The sequence below is a fragment of the Lithobates pipiens genome, unplaced genomic scaffold (assembly GCF_037356315.1).
Source record: "Lithobates pipiens isolate NorthernLeopardFrog02 unplaced genomic scaffold, aLitPip1_a1.2 Scaffold_18, whole genome shotgun sequence".
Lineage (NCBI taxonomy): Eukaryota > Metazoa > Chordata > Amphibia > Anura > Ranidae > Lithobates > Lithobates pipiens.
This window is the reverse complement of record NW_027507758.1, coordinates 540,205,820-540,222,568: the sequence shown is the minus strand read 5'-3', so window position 1 is coordinate 540,222,568 and position 16,749 is coordinate 540,205,820. Positions and strand designations below refer to the sequence as shown.

Below are 16,749 nucleotides of genomic sequence, written 5' to 3'. Positions count from 1 at the left end.
ACTTTGGGCCCAATTTGGACATTTTCACTTAGGGGTGTACTCACTTTTGTTACCAGCGGTTTAGGCATTAATGGCTGTGTGTTGAGTTATTTTGAGAGGACAGCAAATTTACACTGTTATACAAGCTGTACACTCACTACTTTACATTGTAGCAAAGTGTCATTTCTTCAGTGTTGCCACATGAGAAGATATAATAAAATATTTCCAAAAATGTGAGGGGTGTACTCACTTTGGGAGATACTGTATATTTAGGGTGTAACATGTTACAGTACAGCACCTGCCCACACTCCCCTCCCCTCACCCTCAGACAATGGCAGGGTATCTTCTACCTGCCTAGGGTGCCAGTAAAACACTTTTACTTTATCTTATCCCTTATCTTATCCCTTGCGCCTCCTGCAGCTGGCACTCTTTTCTTCTTTTTGATGCTCCAGGTTGTGGGCGGGCCCCTCAGTAGCAATGCAGGACTGATAATGCTGCATTGTACGTAGGACCCTCACAGCTCTGACAAGATCGACAAAGAAGAGATTTTATGGGACTGGAAGTTGTTAATTGTTGTATAAGTTGTATCTTGGGAGAAATTAGATATAACTTTTGTGTACATAAAAAATAATGCGTGGGTTGCTTGTATGGTGTTCGGACTTTTACTAGCACGAATTCCAAATCCTACACTTGCTCCATATGACTGTTGTATAAAATGTTGTCTGGCATAGCATTGGCATTTTGTTTCACACTGCAGTCTTGATGCTGCTTTGATGGTCCATTGATTTTTATGCTTCAGTGTTTGCATTTAGAGAAGGTAAATCCTCTATGCTAGATTTTGTTTTTGTTTTTTTGTGCCTGAACAGCTTTGAGATTTATTGTGATGGGAATTGGCAGTATTATTGGAGAATATTGTTTAGACTGCAATAAAACCTTTGTCTGTTTTGCATCGTCCATGAACACAATGTAGTGATGAAGTGATTCAGTTGGCCTTATGCATAATATTATCAAAATTATTTTGTTGCTATAGCTTTTATTCGAAGCGCAACCTGCTGCAGGTCTTTCACTCAAGGTATTAAAGACAAATACGATTTACTTTCTTCTCATCCATTGAGGGACACAGACGGAGGCAGACTGAAAGTTTATGGGGCCCCCAGGCAATCAGACATTATGGGGGCACACAATATACACAAACACACACACACACACAGTTTACAATCACACAGTATACACAGACATGTTTCCATTGGCTGAGAAGGTACTGGAGAGGTGGGACAGCTATAATCTCTGGATTTTTAGACCAAAAGGATGTCGGTAAGGGACATTTCAGAGACAGATGTAAAAAAAAAAAACACAGATTTTTACATACTTCTCCTCCTGGTTTTACTGAGGCTGGCAACCCTGATGGGGGCCCCTAGTGGCAATGGTCAGTCCGCCCCTGGACACAAACACAGTACATATTTAATGGGTTATATTGCTGCTACCTACAGGAGACATTCTGCTACTGGCAGTATAACCCAAAGGCTAAGGCGGAACTAAACCCACTGATTTAACTATTTTCCAGAACAGTTAAATCCATTCCTTGAATGAGAACTGTCATAATTGCTAGGAGGCTTATGTTAGCTTTTAACTGAAAGGTCAGGCCATTAAATGTGTGGCTTCACAGCTGATCACATGCAGCAACATGGCAACTGCAGCTCAAACAGAGGCTAAGATGACAGCTTCCTCGGCTGTAAAGGATAGGAGAGTTTAGTTCTTCTTTAAAGACTTCCCGTGTCCCCAAATGGACTTGTAAAACATTTTACGGTTAGTATAAAAATCCTATTTAGTTTTTTTACAAAACAGGTCAGCAAAAGTAGTCTGCATACTGTATGCACATCAGCACATGTCTCTACACATGTGGATTCACACCATGTCCATTGCATGTAGCTCGTGTTGATACGAGTGAAATGCACGTGAGTTGACATTTTTTATATGCGTTTTATTGATGTGCAGGCTATTTTGTTCACATCAGGAGACAACGTAAATTGTTTTTCTTTCCTTAACATGCATTGCAATGCACTCTGATGCTTTGTAACATGTTGTACCATGTTTTGCTACAGTCAAATGCAGCAGGTTCCATTTTCAAGAAATGCGCACCAACACAATGCGATAGTGTGAACTGAGACTACTAAAAACAATAGATTTTTGCTTGTTATTCAATTAGGCTTGCACTAATCAATACAGCCCAATCCATGTAGTGTGACTGGGCTCTTAATGTGAATGATCTTGTTAGTTTCTCCAAACCAGATTCTAAAGGAACGCTTCATATTCTACTTTGAGCATAAAATTAACAAGTGCTGACATCTAGTGGTGGTTTGGTATACATGCACCTTTCCTTATTGTTCCTTGGTTGTCTAAACAGGTATTGTTGGAATATGTATTTGTGACCTCTATAAAAGTTCCTGCTCAGGGTAAAATTGGCATGTAGTGTGTATTAGCGCTGAATTGTGTATCCGGGCAAGTAAAAGAAACATCATTTAGGATCCCCTCACACCATTGTTGATGCATTGCATTACTGTACATGTGTTGTATGAAGGCATCCTCTTTATTTTGAATGGGCTGCTAATGTTCCATAATGCACACAGGTACATTTGTTTGAGTGCATTTAGCAAAGTGTGTTGAGGTGCCATTCAGGCAGAAAAACAACTAAATACACATATGTGTGAAAGCATTGCAGATAAAAAGTTCCCAGAGCGAATGATTAGAGCCTAACTGAAATAATTCTGGTGCAGGTTTAAATGTTAGCCCCTGTACACATGGCATAATCCGACCGTGTGTGGGCTACATCGGACTTTTTCCATTGGAATATCTGACCAACAAAGTTTGAGAGCTGGATATCAAATTTTCCGACAACATGATCCGATCGGACTTTGTCCGATCGTTTGTAGAGAGTTCCAATCGGACAAAGTGCCACGTATGCTCAGATCAAATTACGAGACCAAAGCTATTGGCTACTAGCCTGAACGTAGTGCCGTCACAACGAACTAACGTCATCACGTTCCGAACGATCGGATTTTCCGACAACTTTGTCCGACCGTGTGTATGCAACACCAGTTTCAGACAATATCCATTGGAAAAAATCTGACGGATTTTGTTTTCGGAATGTCCGACCGTGTGTGCAAGGGCTTAGGCTGGCTTTACACCATTGCATTGTAACACACCTTACACTTGCTGACACCCCAAGGCACTTCCACAGTGCATCTGCATTGTAGTGTTCTGCCTAGGTTCACATTGCTGCGGGTTAGAAATCATGCAGGCCTAGCTGAACTCGCACAATTGTATCCCGGCCATGCAGTTCGACTTCAGGGGGCTATTTGACAGACATCTGTGCGAGTTCCTGCACAGATCTCCTCCCGAAGTCGCTAAAAGTAGTACAGGAACTACTTTTGGGAATTAGTGCGGAGCCGCAAAGCCCGTACCGATCCGGCATGTGATTTGACATGTCAAATTGCATCAATGTGAACCTAGGCTCTATGTCAGAAAAAAAGACGCAGCTGCAATATTTAGTCTGTTTTGGTGTGTTTTAAATGGAGGAAGTGTCTTAATTCAATGCAATTAGAGCAGACGGGTGTAAAGGCAGCCTTAACTAAAAAAAGAATTAAAGAAAAAAAAATGGATCAAATGCTCAGTACATCGCATCGCAGTCGTGTGATCCTAGGCTAAATGTGACCTATAAACTGTACAACTCAGTTGAACAACAAACTGAAATCTTTTAGGTGGAGGGAAGTAAAAATAAAATAACATGGTTGCATAAGTGTGCACACCCTTAAACTAATACTTTGTTGAAGCACCTTTTGATTTTATTACAGCACTCAGTCTTTTTGTGTATGAGTCTATCAGAATGGCACATCTTGACTTGCCAATATTTGCCCATTCTTCTTTGCAAAAACATTCCAAATCTGTCAGATTACGAGGCTCCGGCTGGGCCATTCCAAAACTTTTTCCGGGGAAGCCATTCCTTTGTTTAAAAAGGGCAGATATATATCCCTGGGAACTACAGGCCTGTCAGCCTAACATCAATAGTCTGCAAGCTCTTGGAGGGGATGATAAGGGACTATATACAAGATTTCAGTAATGAGAACGGTATCATTAGCAGTAATCAGCATGAATCCATGAAGAATCATTCTTGTTAGACCATCTATTAACCTTCTATGAGGAGGTGAGCTGCCCTCTAGATAAAGGAAGGCCCGTAGATGTGGTGTATCTGGATTTTTCAAAGGTATTTGATACAGTTCCCCACAAGCGTTTACTGTACAAACTAAGGTCTTTAGGCATGGACCATAGGGTGAGTACCTGGATTGAAAACTGACTACAGGGGTGAGTCCAGAGGGTGGTGATAAATGGGGAGTACTCTGAATGGTCCGGTGTGGAAAGTGGGGTCCCCCAGGGTTCTGTTCTGGGACCAATCTTGTTTCATTTATTCATAAATGACCTTGAGGATGGGCTAAATGGCTCAATTTCAGTATTTTCAGATGATACAAAGTTAAGCAGGGCAATAACTTCTACACAGGATTTGGAAACCTTACAAGAAGACCTAAAGAAATTAATGGGGTGGGCAACTACATGGGAAATGAGGTTTAATGGTGAAAAATGTAAAATAATGCGTTTGGGTGCCAAAAATATGAATGCAATTCACTCACTATAGGGAGAACCTCTGGGGGAATCTAGAATGGAAAAGTACCTGGTGGTCCTAGTAAATGGGCTTAGCAAAGCAAACAGAATATTGGCATGCATTAAAAAGTAGACTCACTCCAGAGATAAAACGATAATTTTACCACTATACAAGACTCTGGTTCGGTCACACCTGGAGTATGCTGTCTGGTTCTGGGCACCAGCCCTCAGAAGGGATGTGCTGGAACTGGAGAGAGTCCAGAGAAGGGCAAAAAACCTAATTAATGGACTAGTGGATCTCAGCTGTTGGGAAAGACTACGAGCATTGAACTTATCCTCGCTTGAGAGGGGATATGATATCGATGTACAAATACCGTACTGGTGACCCTAGCATAGGGAACAACCTTTTTAGTGAAAGGGAATTTAAAAAGACATGTGGCCTTTCACTAGAATTAGAAGAAAAGTGGTTGAATCACAAAATGCATAGAGTTCTTTACTGTCAGAGCGGTAAGGATGTGGAATTCTCTTCCACAAGCAGTAGTATCAGCGGGGAGCATTGATAATTGAAACAAACATCTAAATGGGTACCTTAACGACCACAACATACAAGGATATACAATTTATTATTAACATAAATGCACACACGGGTTGGACTGGATGGACTTGTGTCTTTTTTAAACCTCACGATTTATGTACAGTAACTATGTTGATTTGGATGTATGCTTTAGGTTGTTGTCAAGCTGAGAGATGAAGTTCCTCTTCATGTTCAGCTTCCTAGCAGAAGCCTGAAGGTTTTGTGCCAATATTGACTGATATTTGGAACTGTTCATAATTCCCTCAACCTTGACTAAGGCCTCTGTTCCAGCTGCAGAAAAGCAGCCCCAAAGCATGATGCTGCCACCACCATGCTTCACTGTGGGTGTTCTTTTGATGATGTGCAGTGTTGTTTTTGCGCCAAACATATCTTTTGGAATTATGGCCAAAAAGTTCAACAAACCTGAACACAGGCCGGGCTAAGAAAAATATTCAAGCCACCCAAAACATCCTTCCACCCCATAGCCCAGACATATGAAGAATACAAGAGATTCTTCTCACATTTACCACACAGCCAGTACATGCCAGATATTCCTGCAGCTCCTTTAATGTTGCTTTCAGCCTTTTGGCGGGATGTCCAGTTCTTGGTAATGTCACTGTTGTGCCATATTTTCTCCACTTGATGACTGTCTTCACTGTGTTCCATGGTATGTCTGATGCCTTGGAAATTATTTTGTACCCTTCTCCGGACTGATACCTTTTTTGAGATCCCTCTGATGCTTTGGAAGCTCTCTGCGGACCATGGCTTTTGCTGTAGGATGCGACTACAAAATGTTAGGAAAGACCTACTAGAACAGCTGAGCTTTATTTGGGGTTAATGCCTTTTATGCCAAATGATGGCAGGTGTGTACTAACTCCTATTTAATATCAGTTTGAATGTCATTGTGTAATTCTGAACACAGCTACGGCGCAAGTTATATAAAGGGTGTGCACACTTATGCAACCACATTATTTTATTTTTACTTCTTCAGTTGAGTTGTACAGTTTATAGGTTTCACATTACAGGCGGAAAAAGTTCTGAAATTATTTATCTTTGTCTCATTTTTTTTCACCATAGAAATCTGACATTTTGTGTAGACTTTTTATATCCTGTGTGTGTGTGATATATATATATATATATATATATATATATATATATATATATAATGAAATGCTGTAAAGTAGGAATGCTTTTAAAAATTTATATTTTAATAGTTTACTACAGAAAAAAAAACTAAATCAAATCAATATTTATTGTGACTACCATTTGGCTTCAAACCACCATCCAATTCTCCTAGGTACACATAGTACTCGTGCATGCAATTTTTGTAAGGAACTCAGCAAGTAGGTTGTTCCAAACATCTTGGAGAAGTAACCACAGATCTTCTGTGGATGTAGGCCATCTCAAATCCTTCTGTCTCTTCATATAATCCCAGACAGATTCCATGATGTTGAGATCAGGGCTCTGTGGGGCCAAACCATCACTTCCAGGACTCCTTGTTCTTCTTTATGCTGAAGATAGCTGTTAAAGCAAATCTTCACCAAACCAAAACACTATTTAATTCATTTTTAATATTCAAAGCAAATTCCCCCACCCATTCATGTCTCTATAATTTATTTTGTTGAGAAATCACTTTGAAATCCCCCCAGCAGTTCTGGCCGTGGCCATGTTGAGTAAGGGAAAATGATTCATGTAAGATTTACTTCCTGGAATCCTCCTGCCCTTAGCTCAAGCATGCAAGCAGGAGAGTGTGCTAAGCTGAGAACCCCCCCCCCCCCTTCCAGTGAAGACTACTGGGATGTACGACATACTGTATTTATTGGTGTATAACACTCACTTTTTCACCATGAAGATTGGGTGCAAATAGCATGTGCGTGTTATACGCCAATACTACAATTTTAGCTGCCTCAGAGGGGACAGGGAGGGTCAGAGACAAGTGCGGTCAGATTACATACAGTGAGAATCTCTTGTTTACTTGGCGGCCTCTGTAATAGGAAGTCCCTTCTTCTGGGCCACCATTGGACCAGTGTTTTGTCTATCATAGGAGATTCTCATGGTATGCAATCTGTCGGCGCTCATCCCACCACCCTCCCTGCCCCCTCTAGGCTGCAGATGGACATTGATCAGACTGCATTGATAGCAATGGTGAGGCTGCATTGATGGCACTTGTGAGGCTGCAGATGGGCATTGATGGCACCTGTTAGGCTGCAGATGGACACAGACTTTTTTTGCTTCAAAGTTCCTTGCTTACAATGCAATTTTTTCCCTGAAACCTCCCTCTTAAAATGAATGTGCGTGTTATACGCCGATAAATACAGTAATTTGCCTAGGTAAGAAACCAGGAAGTAACTGAAGAAATGAAAAAAAAAAAAAAAAAGTTTAAAACAAGTAAATATGATATACTTTTTTTTTTTATCTCCATTTACAACTCATAGCAGCTTTAGAATTAACCGGTTCCTGACTGGCCACCACAGTTTCACTGCGGCAGGTTGGCTCCCCTGGGCGAACTGCCAAAACTGTATGTTGGCCCTTTAAGGCGTTGTAGGAAGCGCCCGCAGCATGTGCCTGGAGCCGATGTGAGTGCCCGGTGGCCGCGATGACCGTCAGGCACCTGCGATCGCTTGTGACAGAGCGATAACCGGGATCTGTGTGTGTAAACACAAATCCTGGTTCTCTCAGGGAAGAGGAGAGAGATTGTGTGTTCATACTAAGTATGAACACCGATCTCTCTCCTCCCCTAGTCAGTCCCATCTCCCCTACACTTAGAACACACCTAGGGAACACATTTAACCCCTTGATCGCCCCCTAGTGTAAACCCCTTCCCTGCCAGTGACATTTATACAGTAATCAGTACATTTTTTATACCACTGACCACTGTATAATTGTCAATGGTCTCAAAAATGTGTCAAAAGTGCGCAATATCGCAGTCCCAATAAAAATCACAGATCACCAGCCATTACTAGTAAGAAAAAAAATATATATATATATTGATAAAAATGCCATAAATATAACCCTTATTTTGCAGACACTATAACTTTTGCGCAAACCAATCAATATGCGATTATTGCGATTTTTCTTTTTACCAAAAATATGTAGAAGAATACATATTGGCCTAAACTGAGGAAATAAAATTAGTGTTTTAGTTTTTTTTTTTATTATTATTTGTGATATTTATTATAGCAAAAAGTAAAATATGTGTTTTTTTTTTTTCAAAATTGTTGCTATTTTGCTTATAGCTCAAAATATAAAAACCGCAGAGGTGATCAAATACCACCAAAATAAAGCTCTATTTGTGGGGAAAAAAGCATGTCAATTTTGTTTGGGTACAACATCACACGACCGCGCAATTGTCTGTTAAAGCAACGCAGTGCGTATCGAAAAAAAATGGCCTGGTCATTGAGCAGCCAAATCTTCCGGGGCTGAAGTGTTTAAACAATCAGTGTTGACTAGGGGAGTGAAGATCCACTTTAATGACATTGGCTGCATGTTTGGGGTCATTATCCTGCTGCAGAATACAATTGGAGCCAATCACACGCCTCCCTGATGGTATGGCATGATGGATAATTCTCTGCCTGTATTTTCAACATTGAGGACACCATTGATCCTGACCAAATCTCCAACTCCATTTGCAGAAATGCAGCCCCACACTTGCAAGGAAACTCCAAGCAAGAAATATTGAGTTTGGTTTGATTCACCCACTTATAGATTGCAAAGCATCACCAACATGCTTCTAGTAAAATGGGATTATGTGAGTGTAGAGGCAGCAACCTTCTCAATACATTATCTTCCCAGTCATAGAGGTTACTGGAAATCAGCAATGAATGGTCTTGTCAGTGATCCTTTGTAGTTCAGTAACTGTTATTGTGTTGTATTCCAGATTGCTGATGAAGAGGCCAAGAAACGAACAAAGCCGCTCCGTGTAAAGAAGCTGTATGTGCTGGCAGCATTACTGGTGGAGCAATACCATACACACGTGAAGATAACACAGAAAGGAAAGCAGAAAGGAAACCAGACTGAGGTATGATAATCCTGATTTGCTCAGACTAATGGCAAAAGGTAAAATTAAAACACCTGGAGTTCAGGCAATGCAAACTCCTATGACAAAACACAGTTACCAAGATTGGTTTACTTTTTGAGAAATTGTGGAAAGTTTTACACCCTTTTCACACTGAGGCATTTTTCAGGCGCTTCCCCAGTGTGAGAGCCGAGTGCTTTCACATTGGAGCCCTGCGCTTGCAGGACATTAGAAAAAGTCCTGCAAGCAGCATCTTTGGAACAGTTTAGGGCTCCCAAATCACCCCTGCCCATTGAAATGAATGGGCATCGCTGCCGAAGCACTTTGCAGGAGCTTTTCGGGTGCCTTTCTTCGGCCGCTAGCGGCGAATTAAAAGAGTAATTGATGTTTGGGTCAAGCATAGATCTAAACTCGGGCACAAAGGTAAAAAAAAATTACAGAACAAAAAGGCATAGCCTTGATGGACCACTTGTTTTTTCCAGTATTACTTTTCTATGTTTATGCCAAACAACAAAATATCCACTTTGGAAAACAGAACACTGAAATTTAGGTATTTCATGAACATAAGACTGCACTGCAGTTATCGTATGTTTCTTTTGCTGTGCTTTAAAGCAGATTCCAGTCATATAATGCTGGGCGTTCCATGTAATTTTGCCTACTGCTTTTCAGGCTACATCGGCACTGGCTGGTCTGTTAGAGGAAGACAGTCTCCTGTCTGATAATCGGATAATTGACAATGCCTGGAGAGGGGCTGAGGCCTATCACTTCTTCCTGCTCGCTCACAGGCAGCTCTATGAAGGCTATGTAGATGCTGCCATGAGGACAGGTGAGTCTGGACTGGATATTTCTTACTACAGATAAGCTATTCAACAATCTAGATTACTGTGTGTTTAACTTTTGGATAGCCACGGATTGAGGCACCCAGTTGCTTTTTGCATCTCTTTGACTTGAGCAGTGGAATTAGAGTTCCTCATCCCGCTGCCATTCTGTGAATGTGTCTATTCAAGCTTATTTCCCTATTAAGCAGATGCAGCAGATAGGAAAGAGATTTCCTTGTGTAGACCCCAAGAATTCATATGAAGATATGTGTCTTCTTGAGTTGACTAAACCATATAGAATTCAGTTAATAAAGGCCACCATCATTCACCCAAAACTGAATTACCAATTATGGGAGTAATTGGCACTTTTGGTCTCAATCGGTTCATATAGAAGGCTTTTTGTTGAATGGGAAGTTCAAACTGTTATGAAAAAATGTCTGGGGGGAAAAAAAAAAAAGGAACAAGGAGCTGTAGCTATTTATGATGCTTTGGAGAAAAGTGGCATCACTTTAATTTGTTGTGTAATTTATAGTGACCCTGTCAGTTCCATGATAAAGTCCTAAAAGAATGTCCCTGCAATGGAAGAGATCTCCCCTCCCTGGTGGACCTTTTTGACAATCATCCTTCAATTCAGCACTGCAACCTCTGTCAGTGTTTTTAGCATTAAACACTTCTGAGAGTGTCAGACTCTTGAACCCCTGACACATTGTGTGAGTATAATAGCTCCTTTAGGCTGGGTTCACACTGCTGCCGGGGGGAGATCCGGATGTGATTCGCACCGCACTGCAGTGCAAATCACATCGGATCTCTGTAGCGATGCGAGTTCAGCCATACAGATAGTATGGCTGAATTCGCATCGCTCCCGCAGCAAACTCGCACGGGACCCTTTTTTGGTCCGCAGCAGAATCGGATCGCATGGGTGTTCACACCATGCGATCCGATTCCTGTGCGAGTGTGCAGATCGCACTGCGATATGCGGACGGATCTGGGGGTGTCATTAAGATTTCATTGACACTCCCAGCAGTCCGCAATAGGGCAGTGTGAACTGCCGGCGGGAGTCATGCGATGCGGGAAAACGCAGCGGATTTGCGGCGTTCCCGCATCGCTATAGTGTGAACCTAGCCTTATAGCAGTTTACTTACTTAGGAATTTTAACAGGCCCACATTAAAGTGCTAATTTTAGCTACTTATTGAGCTCCCAACTGTCCCTGATTTTGAGGGACTGTCCCTGATTTTGAGGGACTGTCTCTGATTTGGAACAATGTCCCTCCTTTCTTCAAATTTTGGTCTGATCTGTAGGGTTAAAATGCACTATTTATCTTTCAAAAAGTGTTTCCCAGTGCTAAACCTTTAATCCAATTTATAAATTGCTGCATCTGTAAATGTCAAAAGCCAGAATAAAGGAATAGTAGTGGTTAAAAAAAAAAGCATGTGGGTTTAGCTAATCATATTTTCTTTATAAATCTCTTTTAAGGGGGCATAGCAAGGGGAGGGGGGTTGCCTTATGCCTACATACATTTTCATCATCCCTTGTTCCCATCGAAAAAGTTGGGAGTTATGATTACTACATATCTGGAATAATGGTTTTACTTCTTATTAATGTAGGGAACAAACCTAGAAAGTTTAAAATTTGGGGTTAAACAATTGTCTTCATTTTGTCATCAGTATAGGACAGGCATATGCAATTAGCTGACCTCCAGCTGTTGAACTACAAGTTCCATGAGGCATAGCAATACATTGACAGCCACAAGCATGACACCCAGAGTCAGAGGCATGATGGGACTTGTAGTTTTGCAACAGCTGGAGATCTGCTAATTGCATATCCCTGGTATAGGATATTGGGAACAGAGTTGAGTCTGTTTGGTGCACACAAGTTTTACCTTTTTGTCTTTATGATTCCCAGCTTTATACCTAAGAGATTATGAAGATATTATTCCTGCTGTGGAGATCTATTCCTTGCTGGCGCTCTGTGCCTGTGCTAACAGAGCATTTGGTACCTGTTCCAAGGCCTTTATTAAACTGGAATCCTTAGAGACTTTGAGCCCTGAGCAAAGACAGCAATATGAAGACCTTGCCTTGGAAATCTTCACCAAACACAGTCCAAAAGATAGCCGGAATCCTGAGACGGATGTCCTCCCAGAACGGTTCGTATGACATGTGATATCAACACAGGGATCCTACGAATAGTTCAAATTTAGAAACTAGAAACGGGTTATCAAACATTTTTCCTATTGATTTTATGAAATGCCAAAAGAACAATTGAGTACTGTCCTGTGATACATTTTTTTATTTGCACTAACATTAAAATTTTCAGGAAAAGATTTTGAGGTGTACCCCCTTCTTCAAGGTCCAAGCAGCACTAATATAGTTTTTGGTATCAGTACTCAATTGTTCTTGTTGCAACTGCACTAATGCAGCTACTATCACCTCAAGCATGAAACTCAAAATATGTTTTTATGGATTCTCGCAGGAATCACTAGTTTCACTTTTTTTTGAAGACAAGCATGCCTGTTGGGGATGCTGGAGTAATTAGCCTTAACCACTTGACCTCTGGAACATTTACCCCCCCCCCCCCCTTCATAACCAGGTTATTTTTTGCAATACTAGTACTGTTACTTTAACTGACAATTGTGCAGTTCCCACAAATTTTTCCCACAAATAGAGCTTTCTTTTGGTGGTATTTGATCACCTCTGCGTGTGTTTTTTTTTTTTTTTTTTTTGTGTGTGTGTTTTTTTTGTGCTATAAAAAACAAAATCGACAATTTTGAAAAAAATATATATATATTTTTCCAATTCTTTATTTAAATACGGTGATACAGAAACCACAACAATATTGAATTGACATTGGATATCCTCCAAATACAGGATCTCTTGCCTCAATGGTCCAAACACATACAGTGTGGTGCATGCCGTTGATTTTGAGGGCTAGGAAGTCTCCGTATCCCGCACAGTTGTTTTCCTTTTTCTTTTCTGATACCTTTCTCTTAATAATTATATCAAGAGAATAGTGAGATACCCAGAGGGGCCGAACCAAAGGAGAAATCATAGTCAAGAGTATAGTAGCAGAGGGGAAAGAAAAAGAGGCGGGGGGGGGACCACCACCGGCCAGTCCTGCAATCCGCATCTGGGGGATCCCTCCTCAGGGTCCAAGCTATATTTTTTTACTTTCTGCTATAAAACATATCCAAAAAAAAATCGAATTTCTTCATATATTTAAGCCACTATTTATTCTGCTACATATTAGAAAAAAAAACAACAATCATATATTGATTTGTTTGTGTAAAAGTTATAGCGTCTAAAAATTATGGGATTTTTATTTTATTTTATTTTTTTACTAGTAATGGTGGCGATCAGCGACTTATAGCGGGACTGTGATATTGCAGCGGACATTCTGACACTTTTTAAACGAGAAAAGAACTGAAAATGGGTCAAATAACGGTGAAGTGGTCCAATCCCTATATACTTATCAAAAAAAGGCTTCCCCCTGAATGGGTGGGATTTTAAATGACCATCAACTCTGGACACAAATGGACACAATAATATACAATTTTTATTCATAAATTACACAGTGTACATAATATTACCAGGAAGTACAAATGGGCTAAACAATGTCCTCCTGGTGTATTAATAAACAAACATATATACAGAACAAAATATGATTACACTTTTTGGGAACCAGTGACACTAATACAGTGATCAGTGCTTAAAAAAAATATGCACTATCACTGTACTAATGACTCTGGCTGGGAAAGGGTTAATATCAGGGGCAATCAAAGGGTTAACTGTGCCTAGCTAAAACTGTGTTTTGCTAAACTGCATGTGGTGCTTTCACTAGGGCAAGAAATTTAATTTATTTCCTGCTTTGCAGGGACGTAAACTCCATCCATTCTCCTCCTGTCAGAATGATGATCTGCCTACATAGGCAGATCATCATCCTGGCTCTCTGCCTAAGGATCGTGGGTGCTGGAGGACATTGAGTACCCTGCATCTGCCGTTCGGCTTCTGCTGTGTGCATTCACAGCGTAAGCGGGGAGCTTTGCGGCGCACATGCGTGCCCCCTTCCCGGAAGTGTTGCATCACATTTATACAGTATATGTGAATCAGTGCACAGGTGCCGCCCTGTAGCAGTAAAACTGCTGGCCTGATCTGGTAGATGCTGGTCCCATGATTGTATGCCCGGGTATTTGGACATGAACCTTTAGGTGTTTGGGGGATGAGCTTCAGGCAGAAGAGCCTAGTCGACAACTGGTTTGGGATTCTGATCCTCCCTTTTTTAAATTAATGCGACCAAAAGCATAGTTACCTTGGAGACTTAGAGGTAATCTTTAAGGCACTATGATATTTATTATATAAATAATTCTTAAGTCATTTTGTTTGTTTCTTACAGCAGTGAAGGAAAATTGCCAACATGCATTGCTTCAGGGAGACCCATTACAGAATACCAGTTCTGGATGTGCAGCGTTTGCAAGCACGGCGTTCAAGATCGAGAGATTGCTGCATACAGCTTCTGTCCTCTCTGCCACAGCTCCACTTCATAAAATGTATGAGACATTTCAGTGTAAATATATTATAAATAAAATCTATATGCTGATAGTCTGCCCCTGATCACTGTAGGAAGGTTGTCCGCTGGGATGTCAATTTAAACATACCTACTATGTACATTAATATTCCTAATACGTATTTATTATTATATTACTTTCACATGACAGTTTTTTCTTTAGGTTAGGCAGTTACTTCATTTTAATTGTTTCTTAATCAGAGAAAAAAAAAACACAGTGAAAGCCTAAATAACACACTGTAGGAGCATGTCAACGTGAAGTTTTAAGCACAGAAAATGTATTTTTAAAGGATAAGTTCACCTTTTAAGGAAAAAAAAAAAAAGGGGGTGAGAGGTGTGTTGGAATATGTTACATTTTACACCCTAAATATGGGTGTAAAATTCTAAAAGGCAAACGTATCCCTTAAGAGCACTTGGGCTACTTAAGAAATCAGTCAGCTGGAGTACCCCAACACCTGGTACAGACATTACACATTAACTGCACTCTATGGGGGAGATTTACTAAACTGGAACACACACTCTGCTGCAGCTGTGCATAGTAACCAGTCAGCTTCTATTTTCATCACGTTCAATAAAGGTTTGACAATAAAACCTAGAAGGCGAAGCTGATTGGTTACTATGCACAGCTGCAGCAGAATCTGTTACAGTTTTAGTAAATCTCCCCCACGAGTTCTCCGTTGGTGTGAAGAAAGACTTGGCAATGGTGGCAGAGGGTTTCGCTGTGTAAAGCTGATGATGGCTGTGATTGCAGAAGAGGATTACTGAATCTCTATGCTAACTGCCATAGTTCTGTAACTAAGTAAGGGTTCTCTTTGTCCTTTCAAGGGAAACTGTATTTTTTTGTTTTTTTCTTTTACAATTTTATAAACCGTTTTGTATAATTTTTTTCATTATTTGTATAAATCTTTGCTTTTACAAATAAACATTTCATATGGGAAGCAAATAATGACACTTATTTTGGAGAGCATTCTGGTCTTTTTAAAGCAGCCTATAGATGATCGTTTTTTTTTTTCTTCAAACCTAATTTGATTCCCCCACCCACACACTTCATGTAAATAGTGAAATGCTCCCCACTGAGCTATTGTATTTTGACAGCTTGGGGGGGGGGGAGGGGGGGGGGTAATTCACCATTAGAATACACTGTTCAGCATTGCAGGTCATAGTCTTCAGCTCTGATTGAGCAGGGGAAATCTGGCAGGGTGATTTCACAGAAGTCAATCTGCCGATCAACTTCTGTACAACCTCCCTGCTCATACATGGATCAAAGTTAGGTCAGTCTCTGCTGAACCAGCTAAATTTCGATCCATGTATGGCCAGCTCAAAAAGAAAACCCAGCACTGTGTGATCACTTTGTAACTGTCTCATTCTAACAAAAAACCCAGTTGGAGTCCTATAACCACAGCAGGATGAAGCTGATCCATCCATGCTCTTAAAGCAGAGCTTCAGGTATCAATGAACTTTAAATAGTTTGGTCCAAACGCACTTTTTTCTTCAATAACAGATACAGTGGCTGTGCTATGTAAACTGTATGAATCCTCAGTAGTATACAGTGCTGTGTCCTGGCAGTAGCATGTGAACCTCCCTTTCCGCTTTTGGAAACAAAATCAAGTCAGGCTGAGCGCAGCTCAACCATTTACAGGGACTTTTGTATTCTATGAATAAATACAAAGCTTCCTCTGATTGACTGAGGAAGAGAGGTGGGCAGATGATGTCACAATCCCCACTGCAGCCAATCAGAGAAAGCTTTCTGTTCATTCATGGAATACAAAACTTCCTATGAATGACTAAGCAGTGCTCAGTCCCACTCGATTTCCAGGAGTGAGACAGGAAGTTTGTATACCATTGCTGGCACACAGTGCTGTATATTGTATGTAGCTGAGGCTACACACAGGTTCAGTGCTCACAGCTGCTGCATCTGTTAGTGAAGTAGATAGTTTGTTTGGACCAGCGTGGTCCAAACAAACTATTTAAAATTCACTAAAACCTGGAGCTCAGCTTTAAATAGTTCAGTGGTGTAGTTTAACTTCTCGGCCTTTTGGCTAAGATCAAGTGTAGTATCTGTTCTTATCAGTTACCAGGAGGTGGCGCTTGCTTCCGTCCCTGCTCTACGGCGAGGTGGAGCAGGGGTGGTGGTTGCTATGCAAAACCTGCT

At 40.8% G+C, this 16,749-nt stretch overlaps 1 protein-coding gene and 1 pseudogene across 2 annotated transcripts in view; both read left to right on the top strand.

Annotated features, from left to right (window-relative positions):
- Positions 1-15,552, top strand: part of WDR35 (WD repeat domain 35) — a 109,767-nt gene extending 94,215 nt beyond the window's left edge. The window contains exons 26-29 of one of the 2 annotated variants that reach the window (XM_077488829.1): positions 9,084-9,224; positions 9,891-10,047; positions 11,943-12,183; positions 14,430-15,552. In XM_077488829.1, the coding sequence (XP_077344955.1) occupies positions 9,084-9,224; positions 9,891-10,047; positions 11,943-12,183; positions 14,430-14,577 (687 nt within the window). In that variant the 3' untranslated portion in view covers positions 14,578-15,552. Of the gene's footprint in view, positions 1-9,083; positions 9,225-9,890; positions 10,048-11,942; positions 12,184-14,426 lie in introns of both variants that reach the window. The other variant, XM_077488828.1, reaches the window with a different exon arrangement.
- A 1,064-nt stretch (positions 15,553-16,616) lies between these two features.
- Positions 16,617-16,749, top strand: LOC143990620 (U2 spliceosomal RNA; annotated as a pseudogene).